The following is a 19,497-nucleotide window of genomic DNA, read 5'->3' on the forward strand; positions in this document are numbered from 1 at the left end:
CTCAGCGATCACACGACGGCTCTCGACATAACACACACACACACACACACACACACACACACACACACACACACACACACACGCACCACACACACACACACACACACCACACACAAACACACACACATACACACGCACGCACACACACACACACACACACTCACAGATGATAAAACGCTAATAGTTAAAACAGCAGCAGCTCTTGTAATAACAAAGTAAATTATCGGTCACTCGTATAGCAGTTTATATACATGTTTATATGTAGCATTTAATGCATCTGCACAGCATTGAGCTCGACCGCGCAGACATTGAACAGGATATGTATTCCCGCAGCTGGTCGATGCAAATCAAGGATGAGGGACGGTAGATCTACATATAGAATAATATGTGAGATGATGTAAATGCATGACAGAGTTGTAGAAAACAGTAACAATAACAGATTATAATTGTACAATGTCAAATTACGGCTCTTGTGTAGTACGTCCTCTATCCATAAATGTCATATATGAGTCTGCTAGTTAGTTAACTCATTATAATACTCAGTCACGGTCGTTGCGTTAGCGTTATAGTCGGCCTCGCACGGATTGGTTTATTCACCTATCAACAGTGGGCCAGTAATCGACACGTAAAAATTGTATCCTACAGGACTTACTCCTAGGTCACTTTAGCGGCCCTCATAATATCCCTTTTAACTTACATATTATTATACTAAGCTTCATACTAGTATCATCGATTGATCTCATCAACTTTAACAAACACACACAATGGGCACGTTTTATCTACCCTCCCGTTTTCAGTTTCGAAAACAGCCTCCCGTTACTCCAGCCTTAAGCTGTCTAGCACTCATTGCGTCGTATAGTCGCGACCATATATATGCCAAGTAACTCGCTGAGGAAATCTTATTAACTAGGCATTCTCCTGAAAAGCAAGGCTGTCATCAATGGCGTCGCTTAAACCCTGCTCATTGTCGTTACATATAAAGAGCCGGTTGAATTGTTCGTCCGCGTAGCCTACCTGATCAATACTGCCCCGTGGCAGATCCAGCGAATGTGTTGAAAGCGATTTGGCGCCGTGTGGATGACAGGCTGTGAGCAGCGAGAGTTGATTCTCAGGTATCTCCATTCTTGGTAATGCGCTACCTGTACTACAGCGTCGTGGCTGCTCCGTGTCAATATTTGAGTAACCGTCGTTGTAAAACATATTCATGTAGTGGTTGCCGTAACCTGTAGGTTAGAGAAGGTTAACGTAAGGCACCAACGGCCAGCTATAGTTGCACATGCTCATACTTGTCAAAATCGGAACTTTCGTCATTTCGGACGGTGGCATTTTGTTAGCAACGAAGTCAACAACGTCACTAACACAGACCCACACCAACTATATCCTTTATTATTATCGATCTTCGCTTACCCCACGACCAAGCACGAATTTTTCTTTAGTAAGGGTAAAAGGAAGAGTGGGGTCCCTGATATCCATGTCAAGACAAGCAGGCGTAGTGTCATCTATTGGGTACAACAAAGTGTCTGTAATAAATTTGTTTGAGATCTACGGGCGTACCTCTGTTCAGGTTAGAAAAGCTTTCAGTAGCACAATCCACAGTGACGCTGGGGATGGACCTTCGAAGTAATGCTGTTGCGTCGTAACTGTTATTACGGTCAAGATGCAGATGTGTATGATGGTTGGCTGAGTAGTCATTGACGGGACCTCCTGGAGCTCCATGAGGTCCTGGCCCTGCCACCCTGCTTACATGATCTTCAAGTGGGGTCGTTTCGCCTGATACTGTAACCACAGTGTTTCCCCCCGTTGCCACAGTTACCGCGTTGTCATACAGTCGGCCCATTTGGGTAGGCCTGTAACGTACGCCGATAGCACGGACAACAACGGCGTTGATGACGGCAACGGACAGAAAAGGATTCCTAGTTGTAGACGCGTACTCATGAGACCGCTACTGGGTGCAAACCTCTTTCAAAGCCTCTCAAAGCCTTTGAATAAGATTCGCCGGCTTGAAATTAGTCAAGGCGGACTCCGCTTTTCGTGTTCCAACATTCATTCAACTACTCAACGATATAACATAATATTCTCTAGCGAAGTGGTTAGATTTCATTGAGTCCGCTGGAGTTAGAGCAACCCTCTGGTACTTCAAGTGGCGTACCCTCTTCTATGCGCCGCCTATATATTTTTTTATTCAACGATTCCATGAAGATTTTGTCTAATGAAAGCATACTCTATCCTGCTGCTACTCGTTAGCAGGTACAAAACGACCGTACATGAATGCATTGTCTGGAACGAATAAATTGAAGCTACTTGTAGAAAGTTTCTAAAGGTATAATTTTATGGTTTTGATAAAGCGTTTGTTTCGTGCAATCTAACAGGAGAACTGCATATTGAACTATGAAGTTAAAGACATGACCAGGCTTTTAGTCGTAGGGATAAAAATGTTTGCGAAATAAAGATTGCCACAAGTATGCAACATGCTTATTCCTTGAAGTAATGGCCCTTATCCATTTGTACGACAGTTGCAATATTCAGCCTGCTGTTTGGAAAAAAAATTTCCATTTTATCAGCTCGGTGGAAGTACGTTGGTAACGCCAGCTAAGGTCACTGGCGTTTCTTCTCACGAGGCAAAAAAGACGGGCTGGCAGAAGGGTTATTGCCCTGTATAGACGAGTGATGCACGAACGGGATTTAAATTGCTAGAACAAACAATGTGGTATGCCCCTTTAAAAGCACGTCAAGAACCGTTTATATTCCGCATGGAAACGAAAAAAAAAAAAACAGTATTAATGAGCCACAAGCAATCGACAGAATATGTAATTAGCGAGGAAGGACGGGTAGGAAATCCCATAGGAGCCAGTGATAATAATTAGAAAAACGAAGAAGAACAGGAAAACAGGACGGTCTACGTAGCGGGCTAAAGCTTTTACAAACATCCCACGAGCTGCTTATTGTAACACTCTGTTGTTAGTACAGATGAAGCCTAAGCAATAGGATGTGTCTACAACAAATTAACTCTGCGATACGCCATTGTAAAGTTGTGCTTTAATTACTTATAAGATAGATTATGTTCCCTATTTTTGTATTATTATTGTCCTGAAATTAATGTAAGTTTACCCTAGCTAAATTTCTCTTCCTCAAAAAAAGAACACATTTTTAAATAGAACTATAACTTTCTGTGCTCTGTTTATCTAATTCCTAACAGCAATGGATAGACGAAGCGCGTACTTGCTGTGTATAGTGTACGTTCTACAAAACCCTTTTAAAATAACATAAATGTTCATTTTTCCTTGTTGTCATCTTCTCTTCTAGATAATTATGTATTTTGTCCGCTCGCAAAAAGTTTAGCTAACAAATAAGCGTCTAAGGAACGGTTGTCGAAGCTAGAACGAAAGGCTTCCCATATCGGATAGGAAAAACTACGTAAATTTCATTAAGTATATATCAAATTGCTTTGAAAACGATTTCGTAAAAAATAAGGCCCAGTCATTTTTCGATTTTCGACACGGCTGCTAAGGTGGTAAAATCTCGCCTGTACCTTCGTACTATACTCGAGAAAAACAGTTGAATCGTACGGTTATCCAAGTAGCCCCCACCACGTTGCCTGGGTAATGCAAAGTAAGCCGTATTTTTTTTTTTGCAGATAACCGTATGTAAGCGTATTAGTTTTTCAAAGTAAACATCGCTTTGGATATTTTGTGCATGTCGATATTACGTCTCAAAGAGCAGATATGATACGAAGCAGTCTACATATACACTTGTGGATTTGTTAAACTTACTTAAAAACATTCTAATCGTAGGACGAAATTACCATATAACAATAATAACGATATATAGGAAAGTATTCAGGTTTTGTATATGTCTATTTACTCACATTGTATATTTGCGTACCGGAGAGAGCGGAGGCTTGTAGTAGCCCCCATAAGTGCAGCTCGAACGGTCCGAGTGAGCAGAGTAGTCACCGCTAACATCACTTATGTCTGAGCTTTCTGAGCTACAGCGTCGACGGTTGCCGGTCTAAAATTGTTGTTTTTATTATTAACAGTCGGTAGAAGTCCGAAATGTGTCAGGACTAACGAACTAGTGTTCTATCGTTTGATACGAAACGGCGAAGCTATCTCGGAATCGATAGAAAATCGCAGCAATGACTGAACACTAGCTAAGTGCATACGTTGAGTTTATGACGAAGCCAAAATGGCCCAAGCTACATGCTACGATTATTTTAGAAATTCCATTTAAGAACTTGTTTTTGACGTATGATCACAAATTGAAAGTTGTGAACTTTGCATGTACTATGAAAAGTGGGCAGTCCTACGATTCTGATTAAATTACAGCATATTAGGGTGCGGCCTTTTGCAAAGTATCGATATTTTATTCCGCTTATTCTACGAACATTAACTATTTAACTATAAATATGGTCAATGATTTTAGTTTTTACGTATTTGGTTAACACGTTGGGATTCATTCGAGATTTCAAAACAGGAACTAAAGTAAAAAAAAGAATCAATAAATAAATAAATAAATAAATACGAAGCACTTGTCACAGTTTTTTTAGCTGTAAGTTTTCAATTTGTTGCGTTTAGACACAATTCTTGAATTGATTTTGTTTGGTAGGTACAACTTCTTGAGAGAGAGAGTCAGGAGCGTATATAAAATAAAAATAATCATCATAATAATAAATTTTTTACTTCTTTCTTTTTTCTCTTCGTAGACTTTCTCTACGGTAAACGTTTAACGCAAGTTACAATCAATAAGCCTCAAGTCAACAACGAGCTATTAAGACATGAAGACTTTTTACGAGCAATTTTCGTTCGTGCATGCATAGCCGCAAAACGGGTTTGAAGCAACAATTTTACCACTGAGCTACCGTTAGACGAGAACTTACATATGATGAAGGGCGTTACGTTTGGGATATTTTCTCTAGAATCTCTAGAAGACGCTGAGTTATAGCTAGAAAGGTTTAGTTGTTATGAGCTTAAGATAGAAAGACATGAATAGGATTTATTTAATTCGTAAAAAAGACGCTAAGGTTATTACGAACGTTTCCAAATTTTTTTTTTACAAAAGGCTTTCTGGTTGCCGAAGTACTCATCTCTAGAAAGTGTTTCAAAATTCGACATCAGTGCCCAAGAAGATGCTAGAGCACATTTCCAATGGGAACGTAAGGCTTTTAAAAGATAAAAGAAGTTTATGAAAAAATGATATACTTCTCTTTTGATTATATGATTAATATTGTCTTGATTAAAGTAACGATAAACGGCGACTAAAATAGATGATTCCGCTTAACAAACACACACAGGGTAGGGACACAGATGATCGTACAATGCAATCGTACACGATTCGAACAAATCTATTGATACATAGAGAAACGTATTTTACACGTAGAGTTGTCGTGAAGGGGGCGTCTTCTACAAAAGCTGAAATTAGTTAGTACCATTACTTCCGCTGGAGGCCTCGCCGTTACGGCGGGAGACTTTATCTGATTCAATTGAAAGTATTTCCTAACTGCAACGTTAGTGTTATAACTGCAGACATAAAGATTAGCGAACTGCCAGCCCAATTCTGTTTCATTTACTAAGAAGATTTATTAGTTTTCAATCGACATGTCGGTATTGCTCCGTTCAAGAATGCCGTTACAATCTACGATTGTTTTTCGCAGATTTCAATCTACGCTGACGGTTTCATGCGTCCTGCACACTAACATTTGAGGATGCAGAACACCGGCAAGCTTCTACAATGTTACATCAGAATTTATCACGTAAGATTCTATGGAGGAAACGCCACAAAAGGCGGCTTCACATGATTAGAAAATAGGCAGCGAGAGACTGCCGACGTTAGTTCGATGCTGTCCTGTTTCGCTTTTCTCTGAGCTTAAGAGAACCGTCTTTCTTCGGTGGTAATATCCAACAAAATGTATGGGAGAGGCAATAGATGGAGATTGCAAGTAGCTGTCGGCGAGCGGCACGTGACAGACTGCTGAAATTTTTCAGTTGGAACGTCGTAGATACAAGCGCTTGTTGCGATACAAATTGCGTATTTACGTTTCTCGTACCGAATAGCTAGCAATTTTGCCTTCGATCAAATAGGTGATCGCGAAATTCAACGTTTCGTTCAATATGGATGGCTGTACTTTGAGAAAGACTTTGACGAGAAGCGAGAAACGTACGACTACGCTAGTATGTACATATGTAGTCGTTAGGAGAAGAAAGGAACGAAAATATTTGGCTATAGTAATACGGAAACAAACACGTGACATATTTAAAAAAAACGTACGCTTCCATGCTAGTCTATTGCATTTTCAACATGCACCATTGTCATGTGCACGGTTTGATCTGTTCGTTATTGGAGCAATGTGCATGTTTCGCATTACTGGAGCAGGTGTAGAATTAAAAATTTTCGAGTTATTTTTCAATTGGTCAAAGGGCTTTTGGCCCTCCCTGTATATATGGACAAAAACAAATAGCCATAATGGTTTATTTCCTGGCTGTATGTACAGGCCTCGTGGTAACAAACAAAACGTAAGGAAAGTGATATATATGTCAGTGTATTTGTACGCTCGCCTTGGATCACGTGTCTAATGTGAACCCGCCACGTTAGCTTTGTGCGTGGTTTTGGTCGGAGCTTCTCGGCAATGTATGGTAGGTTAGGCGGTTTCATTACTTAAAAAAAAAAGGAAAGGATTCCCAACTTGAGTGGATTATATGCACATTGCTTTAATTAAATCAAAGATTTAAGAAGGTCTGAAAAAAGAGATCACACAGCGTATTTTCCTCATCAAGTCTCGAATGATCTATCTTGGCTTTGCCCCTCTTCCATCCTACTCAACCCTTTATCAGCTTTCTTGTATTGTTTCTTCTCTGTGAGCGATTAATCCCTATACTCAATACTCATGTATGTCATTCCCGCGGCTCTATTGTCCCGTTGTTCTCGTTAGACAATGTGTGCTTTGTAGACACTTATTCACATGGCGCAGCAGGACCTATCACCACGCTGCACCTGATCACCAATACCTCATGCCAAGCACACGTGGTAGCCTAGCTATAAATCGGGTATAGACGCGGTTTGTGCTTCGAGTCACCCGTCTGAAGCAACGGCAGTTCTTAGCGTAACACTCGAAAGATTTATCGAAATAATTATTGCCATTTCCCCTAATATTATCAGGCTGGTGATGGTCCTTCTATTTACATAAGTATCTTAAACACATATTTTGAATTGGGCTTTAGCCGGCGCGTGACATAGATCGGACGTCGACTCCCATTTTAGATGGCACTTTGCTTATTCACTGGCCCAGATTTCTAACCCGCGTTCGTTTTACTCTGCAAAAATGTGCACCATACACATACAAAGCTATCCGGCGTTTAAGCAATTCGATTGCTTCGCTCGCATCTCTGCATTGCGTCTTGCGTAGATAGTTCGAGACGACTCAACCAGATCATTTCTAAATGAAAAAATATTTTACGAACCGTAGTTTACCTTCACAGCCACTCAAATGCACTTTTCTTGCAAATTCTATACCATCGACTGGTAGTACAGAAGCGTTATTACTGAGATTTTTTTGGATATACCACACCTGTACCATGCACGAGGCTTTGCGCGTATTCCTAACACGATCACCACTGATTTGCGTAGACAATAGATTTTTTCCTCCTAAATATCGTTCGTGAAACATCTTTCACAGCTAACCTACTAAGAGTTACGTACACCTTAATTTGTCTCCGACCGTAACCACTTCGCGAGTTTTAACTAAAATACGGCGACATCAACGCCCGCACGTGAAACCATACTCTGGCTTGCCAACCACCAGCAATCGTTCCCCCAATCGAAGCTCCCTCAAACGATTTTTTAGATTCTAAGAGCTTAATATATTCCGACGGTTCCTTTACGGGGGCAAATCTGCCGCCCTCTTTACCATTTAGCGCAGTCTGTGATCCTGGTAGTCAATTCTCCCACATCGACCAGAGGATGCCGGAAAACTTATTCCCGCAACATTGTACGGACGAAGCTTCGCCTGCTTCCAAAAAGTGACTGTTTGACATAGGCGGCGTACGCGCGGCCTGTCCCCTTACGGATGTCGCTGTTGTATCCACAGCATTACCAGTCTCAGCCCGCGAGCTTGAAAAGTCCGACATACGATTTTGGGCACGGAACGACTCTCAACAACTGACTGCCGTCTAAATGGAGAAGTTTTGGCCTTACCCATGAGACTGTCGCACAAGGTCCTCCAATCCCCCGACTACGCACACAAACATGGGTTGTCCCCTCAACGTTATCTACTAGTATAGTTCTACCACTGGTTTCTATTTGCTTAATTGTGACGGCGTGCCTTTGCACTAATTTACGCTGAAAATCTGAATGGTCTGTTCAGCTGGCCACGATATTAATCTAGCGCAAGAAGCTTCAGAATCTCAACTGCGTCACTGGTAGTCTAATCATTGTGGAAAGTATGCTTTCACGTAGTGTTTACATCCAAGCACCCATCGAATTGTAGACCCACGAGTACGTTCTCATCCTGCGCATTCGTTTCATTATTGACTTCCCTTTTTCCAGCATGCGATCTTGCCACACAAAAAAATAATCACTCATAGAGGTTGTCTGCCATTCCAGCCAGGCCTAGAATACGTTTTAGCCAGAGCCGCTACTTACTCGGCTTGCCGTTTCAAGTGTACGTCGTAACACTGATAGAACAACGCATATTTGCCTCAAACGATACACTGACCTACATTCTACAAGTAAATTACTCACTTCTTATATAGATACGCTCGTGTTCCACTCACAGATACTCGCAACAATTGCCATTCCTATTGCCAGTCAGTTGGTTGTTCTCGTGATGCGCTGTCCTTCTTACCAGAGCCCCTGGTGACACTGTTTTCTCACCGCCCAATCGAAAACGAAACCTATTCTATCTTCTCTTTTATCTGCCGTATTCCAGCTCACTACCCATTTCCAAAAATGCGTTTTCTCTTCTAAACACAGTTCGATTTAACTGATAATCGATCGCAAAGGCAAACTGGCGACCGCACTTACAGAGCTGTATAATGCAACTAGCTAGCACGTTGATAACCTTTTTTCCCTACGGCGACCCCCTCCCGGTACCCACCTTTTCTTAGTTAGCCTGGCCTACGTATACCACGCGTCTTATTATTCGTTTACCGACTTGGTTCAACACTAGGTCGTCACCGGAGATCATACAATCTACAATGCTCTAACGGGCCCCATCTGCTAAAAAATACAACATGCGGACCATCGGCTGACGACTCGTTCATCTGGCGCATCCTATTCAGGATGACCCTAAGCCAGGGTGTTAAGGGTTACTATTTTTATAACCGCTGCCCACAAACTGCCCGCCCTCTCCAGTCCTGAAACGTCTTCTCGTTATGAATTTACTTTTCGTTTCCTGACAACCAGATTCACTGCCGTCGTGCGAAATCTCCTTGGCCTCAAGCGTCACACAGTGCCCCTGGCCATACAATATGTACCACGCTTCTCACACGCTTGCCGATTACACTTTTCTACTGCGATAGCGCGAACTTACAGTGTTGTTTATCTCATAGCTTCTACAGAGAACATCGACCTCTTCCTTGATTTTAACAGCGGTGCTTTACATCGGCGATGCGGAAACCGCCAACCCTCATACAAGATATCCCTAGTCGTTATTTTCACATGCGTCCTCGACCTTTTCAACCTCCGGCCAGACCTAACATCTGCTGAACACTTGCTTAAAACATCACTTCAGGCTTTTTTCCCGTCTCATCTCCTCTTCATGCAACCCTTCTATTACCTAATCTGAAACTAATCTGTGCTATTCCGTGCGATATAATTGATCCCTATTTAGCTTATCCGTTCCATATTATTGCTCGTACAATAGTCCAAGTTTTCCGACTGTCAAAAATCGATGCGGTTTTCTTCGAGACATTAGCTTTGATATATCCATATTGGTTGTATTTCATACGTATTTTCTATGGGTATCCCTAGAGGATTGTAGACTTCGTCCATATGGGACTATGGCGGACCTTTCCTTGCTACGTAGGTATTATCCTACTAATAAAGAATTTATTTACTCGAACTACGAATGTTCCAGTTCGAATTCCACAAAGCTCGAAACGATTTGTTTAAAAAAGATATCGCAACTGACATTGCCGCTAGCTACGGATGAAATCTGTCCGTTTGCGGCGATTTTTGAATACGCCAGTCTGTCTTAATCAAATCGGTCACGCGAACGGGGTCAGCTAGCAACCGAGAAAGGCTGTAATCGGCCAAGGTAGGAAGTACAAAAGAGAGTCGCTGGAATAGATATGAAGAGAAACGAAAGAGGACGTACGCACCTATGAGAAAAGGGCGAAGCAAGACGTAACAAAAAGCCGAATAACCCCTTAACTCTAAAGAGAAACAAGTAAAAGCCGTCCCCTGACTTGAAGCAGCAGAAGGTCAAGCTGACAACGTTGACGGTCGAAAAGTCGCCTTAAAGAAGCCGCATAGACCGAGTGTAAAGCACAAGCCTTACTGATGATGGAAAGCAAGAAAAAGCGTAATGCGTTTTGGGATTAACAGTCCTGTACTTCTCCTGCCTTCCACGCACCTTTGGGTAACTGGCAATTCCATTGCCTCTCTTACTCTGTCTTTATTCGTGTCTGCACAGAGGTGCGCTAGCTCAGCTTCTATTCCCTAACGATTGGCGGTGTTAAAATCTCAACTTGAGCATTCCGAATACAGCGCAAGCTGGGCCGATGTGGCAAAGGATAGTAAATGGAAGGAAGCGGCACGAAAGTGGCGATGCTTGAGTAGTCCTGCAGGGCCAATGACAGCTCGATCTGCACCATTGGGAGACACCTCTATAATCACTTGGGATAGAATGACCTACGTGTAGTCATTTGCCCCCTCGTGATCTACAGGTTCCTTTTGGTTAGCGAAAATAGCATAGCAACTATTTCCAGATGATCTTGTTGGCCGCATTTAGTTTAAGCATTCATGATGGCGTAGCGAAATGACGGCGAAATCCCATAGCGACTCATTTCGAGACTGCGTCTAAAAATCTCATGCGAAACAGGTTAATGAAAGTGTGTAAAAAATCAAGTAAGCTAAACGTTGCTTAGCTGGAACACTCGGCTTGAACCTTGCTGTACGACGTGCGGTGTACAACCTGCACAGTTGAACCCAACGTGTCTATTTAGAGGTACAGGAGCTTCATTCTTGCAGCTAGACATAGCAGAATAATCAAGTTGAGCACTTCATGAAACTACCCAGATCTTGCAATGTTAGGTGGAAAAGTCAAAACATACCAGCTAACCAGCCAGAGTTTTTAAGTCTTGGTGGTGGCTCTAGACATATTTGAGTCCTTATATATGGCAATTTAATTCAACAGTCCTATGTAGTTACGACTTAGACGAAACGAGAAAAGTTGTATTAGTTAAATATTTCGATATAAAAAATGTTCAGTAGATGATGGCCCGGCCCTTTACATGGGCTGCATTCTAAACGCAGCGTCGTAATTTAAAATGTACTGGCATTTTTACAATAAGAGAGATACTAATGTGTATTGTCTAGTAGGACATAACTTACGCTAATGGGAATGCACAATATTTCGACTGGGTGCCTATCCAGCGCTAGTCCGCTATTAAAGTACGTTACGTTACGTAACGTTGTGCGTAACTATGCTGCACATTATAACTATTGCTAAAGAAAGTTACTAATAATTTTAAGTTTCCTGAACGTAATGCGCACACTCTAATGTCAACTTCAATGTTTATTTTTGTTATAAGGGAACTTTTATAAGGGAACATAAGAAAAAATTTATGTTATAAGAAAGATGTTTCCCTAAATACTTGATTTTCGTTTTTTTGTTAGCCAAATACTATGCAATAGAGCTCCTTTAATATTACTCTCTATAGTATCGATCATATTTTTTCGATGCAGACACGAACTGGCCTGAGAACACGGTGTTCATTGTTTAATTCGACTAACATATAAACGTCCGATGTCGCCCATAGATGACGGTAAATGTCATCATGTCCGGTCCGCGTGTGGTAGAAAACATCGCTCAGGCCAGGCAAGTCTCACAGACGCTAGAAAACACTCAAGGTCACTTACGGTAGCCAACTGTATATCCAAAATCAACACATGGCTTTGGGCAGAACGTGTGAGGAAATATGGGTGGCTATACGTTATGTACACGTATTTCTAAGCAGCAAGCGCAACACGTATAGCTGGAACGGTATCATAGTTACGAAGTTATTTTATCGGCTAATTATAGTAGTTTGCGCTCTTTATTAAACGCATGCACGATCGCAATAATAGTACGACAGTGACGAACCTACTTGCCCGAGGCGGCAATTTGACTTCGAACTATAATAAAGAGACGTTGAGTAAATTTATTTGATCTGGCCTTGTTTGCTTCAGCAGGTATATTGGGGAAAATTTCTTTTCAGTAAACAAAAAATCTTCGTTGTTTTTAACCATAAAACCTGCGTGGATTTCTAAGTATTAGATAAATCGTCTTTGTTCTTCGTGAAGGCATTTCTCGTTCTGATTCTTTCTTTGTTGAAACTGTAATAAAGATTGAGCTTCATTTAGTTTCTAAACGATTACTAGAGATAGGGAAAACCTGCCCCGTAACTGAAAAACAACGGTATTGCTAGTTTGTATCAGGACATATTTCCGCACTCCATTATATGCACATTTTGTTCGCTGTGTATGGTACTTGCATAAATTAGATGGAAACAGGGTGTCTTAAATGTTTCTGCGGGAAAGATCTAGGAAAATAGAAATATGTTTTTAATTGATTCATTCCTTCAGTCTTTCAATATATATTTAACATATTTAGTTTTCTGTATTCAACATAACGTGTAAGTAGATACTAAATAATACATATACGAGTGACAAAGACGATCTTGAGACAAGAAACATGTGGGCGAAAATCCCCTAATCGCTCAAGATACGCCACCGCTATGACAACTAATCTAGTAATTTTAAATGTTCAGTTAAAGACGAGCGTCAATATTTATGCAGTTTCGTATGCTAGAATTTCATTTTTCACTTGGAAAATTTAGTAAGTTTCAAAAATTTCTCATTTCTAAGCTACACAATTTTCGAATTTATAATCAGATCTGTTTAGGGCATAATTCCTGGGCCGCTTTTGGCAGCCGTTCCCTTTTACGACCACTGCTAACGCGATTCCCAAGCGCCACTATAAAGAAGATACGTAGGGAACGTATCAAATGGTTTTCATTGCTAATTGGCCATTCGAAGCAACGTTTTTACGTCTGGCAGACGGAGGAGATAGGAATACAAATGAAGTCGGCGCACTTTTGCACTGAATTGCTGAAGTTGCGTGGTGGGCGTAATGAATAATAACTAGTATGTCTATCCATTGTAGCAGCTGGGATCCTCCCTCCGTAGCGCACGGCTTTGCATTAATTCATTAAGCACAAAAGTAATGGAAGGATGCCCTCCCATCCTATTTGGTCAAAAACGCCCCTATCTGCTACGATTCTCCTTGTACGAAGAGAAGGCTCAATGGTAAACATTTCAATTTGCCGCACAGTATTTCGCAGTACCAAACAGATGAAGGGTGTTTTGAAACGATAGTACAACACGGATCGAAGCAAAATGGATAAGGTAAAAGTTAGGCTAACTTAACTTCCTAGCAAGAAGCAATCAAGTTGGACACCCTGTGAGTCGATAGCTTGATCAGTTCAACGAGCAGAAAATACGTCACTTGTTCTTTAATCCAGTGAATGTTTTAGCATCAGTTCAGCATTGACAAGAGATAGCTGCTATCGTCTAGAATAAGCTGCCCTTGATAATCTGACGCTATGAGGTATGCTCTATACTCAGCCTTCGTTACTGTTACGTCTGTTATTGCGTCTAGATAGTTTGCCGTGCGTATTCGTCGTATTGCGAGAATTATTTGTGGACATTTTGAGATCTACTATTCGTCGAACTTGTTTACTCTAAATATTGGTCACGTCTTAAATGCTGAAATCATGGCCAAGTTGGCCTAAAATGGCGTTCGTTACTATCTTATGAAGTTCTAGAATTAAGGACCTACCTCTTTGTTTGTTGCATGCTCGACCTCAAACACATGGTTCGTTCTGCAGTATACAATTCCACTACCCGTAACTGGCATTTCCTGCCTATGGCACTCTCGAGTGCGATCTTTTAACTTTGACGCGATACTAATAACCCATCACCTACTTACTTTTGATGGCTATCGTTAAAATTGTTTTAACGGCATTTGATACATTTACATTCACGTGTCGATAGTAAAATTTCAAGCTCTGCAAGTGTCTACTGTACGTAAATCTCCGTGAGATATTTGTGGATACACAAAAATGGTCATGAGGCCCGCAGCTGAATGTCCCAAATGGGTCAATCGTAATATTTAGTGTGAGGCCATAAATGACTGGGGATATTTCGCCGTTGATGAGACGCCGTTTCAATATATGCAAATAATTAGCAATGTGTTGTCTCAATGGGTTCGTAAATAAGTAATTATTTAGAAGACGTTTTCTTAAAAATAGTTTATAAGTAAATAGTTAGTAGGACCATGATTTGCTAGGCCGTTAACAAGGTGAAGGCTATGTTCTTTGAGCGTTTAATAGTGAGAACAGGTTTGCAATGAAGTTTTTCTGGCTTCGTCAAGAAAGAATTACATAAGATTTCATTAGGCCATCGAGTTACGACGTTTGTTAAAATATCGAAATCGAAAAGAACGATAAACGTATGAAGCTATTTTACTGTCGTTCAAAACTGCTTGTTCGGTCTGCCCAGAATAAAACATATCCAAATATATCGTTCTAACCTTGTAAGACTTCAAAACATAACACAATGATGATCTTATAGCCTGTGGGGATTTTCCTAGAAATACTCTCGCTAGTGGGTTTGATTTTTAACATTTTCATCATTAGATCTGCAATTGAAGTATATTCTGGATGGGATCCAACCGTCATCGAATCGTTATTTATCAAATACAAATGGAAAATCCATTTACTAAAGACCTATATTTGTCAAATGTCAGTAGATATGTGTCTGGGCTCTAACTTCTAGTAAACCTGACGAACGGGCTTCACTTTCTGTTTTGCCGTTCTTTTTTGAAAAACGAGTGCCTGGTGTCGGATGTTGTTGTCTGCGTCCCTAGCCAGTCCACAACGGTCTCTGAGAGGCTTGGCCTTCCCGCCATGCTCATGTTTCCATAACAGGCCAATCTCGTCACACCTTTTCCTTATGTAACAAACCGCTTCACAGTGAGTCACATTGTCAAAACACACACCGAGTTTCAGTGCTACGTAGATAAATAAAGGTAGCTATACTGAATATAGCACATATGCGCGCATAGGCAATCCTCAAATTAGTACTGTCAAATTATTGTAGCTCCACCCAAAGTGTATATAGAAATCATATTTAGTTAAAGTCATTGGGAAGATGCCACCCAAGCTATCAATGTATAACTGAAAGCTTCCGATTAGAGAACAGGTATTTTTTACATAAGAAGCTTCCAGTTGTAGCCAGCCTTTTGTCGGAAACCTAATATTTCTTTTTTTTTTACTTATCAATAATGTCAATACTAACCGCCCACATTTTATTGCATCTTAAAATGACCAATTGTCAACAAATTTAGCTAATTATCATTAATAAATACTAAAGTGATTGCCATTGCTTATGGTTTGTTTAGAATAGAAAGGTCAGATATTCGAGAATATGCTGAGAGGTACAGCGTATAAAAAGCATAAGCTCGCTTATTCGGGATCGATTCAGACTGAATGCGGTCGGCTGATCACCGAACACAATGGCCAATTTGTTCTTAATAATTCAATTGACGAAGAACACATTGACTGATTAATCTGTCCCTGTGATGATTCTACTTGTGTTTAGCTTAATGTGTATGGACATAAAATAACGTTTTTTTATGGACTGTTTTACGCTAGATTAGCTGGCGAAAGAAAGCTGCGCTATTGTAGTTATTTATATTGTGTCGTTAGATACTGACCTGATCGTATCGTTGGTTGTAGTCGTCAGGACGTCCCTGCCATTCAGGATCGCTGTTACCTTCCTCATCCTATAGACGAGAAAAGATCATAGAAGAGAAAAAAGCCGTACTCAATGTTGTATCACATGTTAATCCTAGACTTCTAACACACTCGAGAAAACGTACCACATCAACGCTTTCCAGCCGACGGGTTTACGCGGCCAACAGCGACCTTATCGGAATACAACCGTCTGCACCGATTTGCCGTTTTCCGTAAACCACACACTGTAACGGTAGATCAACGCCTATGGTTGCAAGTCTCATATCTAGTGTTGTTTATCAAGAGTACGTGGCTCCATTACGGTGCCGCTCCTTATCCACAGAACTGATACTGAGTTCACAAGCTTGCCTTTAAGCGCATTTCATGCAAGTCATCTCGACTCTCGCTCGTGCAGTAGCACGATGCATTTGATAAGTCTGGCCATCATAACTCGCTATTCAGCCTGTTACCCAATAGCTACGTAACGGAAGCTGAACGCCGTAAAGTATCATAACAACCTCCCTCGGTCCAACAATGCATGAGCTGCTTTGGACTTACTATCGACCGCTGCCAATTCCATTCACTACTGATATCTACTACGGCCTGACCTTTTAATATATTATCCTTGACTCTTTAATGATTGTTAATTACTTGAGTCAGATGCTATGTTTGATTAGCACCTAAATCACTTTGAAAAAAGGGAAAGTCGACTTGAATTTCAACCTTGAACTCAACCTAAAGCCAGGTTCAATGTGTCGTGGAAGGAGAGCTCGAACGAACGGTACTGAGAGAAACTGAATGTAAAATTGGGTCGAGACGCTAATCCTCAACTCGATTGTATGTTGCTACTCTTTTTCACTGCAGCTTCCCTTGCGCATATTCCTATATTCATACTCCTGTCTTACCCTTCATATTCTTTCTATTCTGAAAAGCCAATCTGGCTAAGCTGCCTCTTTTAATGAATCGTTCAAAAACCTTCAGATGACGAGTGCCTTTTTCAGGACGGTATTGCCGTTTTGTCACGCATCCATCCTCACCATCACCGTCTCTGTTTACAATGCGTCGAGATCAAAATAGCTTCGCTGCTGCATTCCGGCGTACACTTATCCTCAACCTCTTCGCTGAGTGCCCGCTAGCGCTATTCGGTTGCCAAATAGATGTCAGCCTCGATACACCTCCCAAACTCGCATAGTCTATGTCGACGAAACGACCATACGACCGCTAAGGTTGGCGGCCCACTCAACTGGATGCGTGAAGTCTGAGGTAAAAAGGTTTAAGTCTGTCATTCTCACGCAGATACAGGCTCACACATGGATCACCGGGGGGTACGCACTAACCGGTTACGGCAGTACGTAAGCTGGTAGGCACATGTCATTCCTTAAAGAACCCCTGAGAAATAAAAGACGGAGAAAAATCGGTCACGACTCAATGCTGATAACGGAAAAATGATTTTTTTCGCGTTTTTTCGTACACAAAACTGGGAAAGCAGATAAGGACCAGATAGAAAAAAAAAGCGACAAATAAAGGAAGTGCAGATAGCAAGGAGAACTCTATTTAAGAGCGTAAACCTAAATTGAGGGGTAGTGAAGGAAAGAAACGAAGGGAGACCAACCTTACGGACTGTATACGCCCCCAGCCCCGGAAATCCATTGTCAAACAACCAGACTCTCTACTAAACCTCAATTCACCAAACTGTGCTATCGATCTTTGCTGACTCGACCAGTCCACTTTCTCTTTCTTTCGACGTTCTATTTATCATGTTTGCACTTTGATACTTCTGCTACATATACTGCCATTAGTTCTTTTACTGGGCTGTTACTAAGTCGTCGAGGCAATGCATCATTAGAAAGAATACTCTAGCCATTTCGTTCTCCGGATCTTAGCTCAAAAGAGCCGCTGCGACGTCCTCTCCAACTCTCCCTTTCTCCCGGTTTGTTCAGGTTTCTTTTTCATGTACATACATTTACGCCTTATATCTATTAGACGTAACTGCTGCAGCCACTGATTGTTATTATTTCTGGCCCACAACCATCATCTCAGTGTTCTGAACTTTGAGCGCACGTGCATGCGTAAAAAATGAACTAGCCACAACCGCCGATGCTAGATCGTTCTCAAAGCCAGAAACACGTATAAATAGAAATAGCAAGTCGGAGAGTGAGGAGGAAATAGGAAAAAACCCCCAGGCTTTGGGGCCAGCGAAAGGAAGTTTTATGTACTCCCCAACGATTGAAGGGTGAGAGAAATGAGCAAAACGAGGGAAGTTTCGAAAGCGGCTGTCTCTGTCAGAAACACAGATAGAAACGGGGCAGTTTGCGAGAGCTTGATGTCGGTAACTTGCAAAATAAGCCCCAGAACTTGGCGCTGCAGGCGAGTTGTATGGCAGGATGTCTAGGAACCCGACAAAGAGATGGTAAAAATAAAGGACTAATTGGCATCGACATTGTGACAGACGCTGATGTGTATTTTAAAGACGATTAGGTTTTTCTGGATACTTCCTTGTTCGTGGGATCCGCTTTGTTGGATTCCGTGGAATCTGTTAGGATTTACTTTTCGTTAGATCATTTTGGTTGTTTTAACCATTGGCCTTTCTAAGAGTTTCCCTTTGAACTGACATTTGCTCGATTTTACCCCTGAGTTGATCACAATTATTGACGCAGAGAAAAAAATCTAATAGGAGTTTACCGTATTTGCATGCGTACTAGCTCCCATCAATTGTCGTTAGCAAATTTACTTATGATGATTTTTTAAGACAAATTTGTTTAACTAGAACTTCTACATTTGACGTACAAAGACGAAGGAAACTCGCACGTTTTCATCAAATGAAAATCACGATTCATGCCCTTCAGCGAGTACACAATGCCCATTCGCGGATGTCGAAATGGCGCGTGATTTGTTCAGTTAGAACGTTAGTTGTGAGTACGTCTTAATTGCCGCTAAATAAATGAGGAAAGTCCTAGTATTCTGTACCACGGCAGTAAACGCAATTATATCGCAACGATTTCTAGTGAGAGATAACATCAACACTTCATTGCAGAATCGCCTTTATTATCTAATAACTGGAAAGTTTGCCTGAACGCCGTTCGGCGTTAAGCCGCATCGTACTAAAAACATGTAGACAATATAACGCAGGTGGCCTGCCGGCTCAACTGGCACTAATACGCAAAAACGTTTTAGATTGTCGTTATTTACTGAAGACTGACACATCCAAAAACTAACTCTTCGTCCGTGCATACATGCATCAATATTTAAATGAGGACTTTAATAATCTGACTCTTACTTGTTATCATCCATGGAGGTGTTTTTATGGCTTGTTGATTCATTTTTTATCAGAACATAATAAATTCGTGTTCGAGGAAACAAATAAAATGCGTAGTATAGGAGTGAGAGTATGGGTTTAAATGTAACTATTACGTTAGTCCTGTCGATTTCTGTTTGCTATTTTCCTTTTCTAATTATGCATCTGCTGACGATCAAACGTGTGTGCAGATCTCTTCGCTGGCTCATT

At 41.2% G+C, this 19,497-nt stretch overlaps 1 protein-coding gene across 1 annotated transcript; it reads right to left on the bottom strand.

Annotated features, from left to right (window-relative positions):
- Positions 1-1,014: 1,014 nt before the first annotated feature.
- LOC111271359 (uncharacterized) lies at positions 1,015-4,552 on the bottom strand (the record flags this gene model as incomplete). Its single annotated transcript, XM_022852092.2, has 3 exons — positions 3,866-4,552; positions 1,555-1,847; positions 1,015-1,223 (listed from the first exon to the last, which is right to left on the bottom strand). Coding segments are annotated over exons 1-3 (504 nt in total), but the record flags the coding sequence as incomplete, so codon positions are not given.
- Positions 4,553-19,497: the final 14,945 nt, after the last annotated feature.

Source organism: Varroa jacobsoni, unplaced genomic scaffold, assembly GCF_002532875.2.
Source record: "Varroa jacobsoni isolate VJ856 unplaced genomic scaffold, vjacob_1.0 contig00557, whole genome shotgun sequence".
Lineage (NCBI taxonomy): Eukaryota > Metazoa > Arthropoda > Arachnida > Mesostigmata > Varroidae > Varroa > Varroa jacobsoni.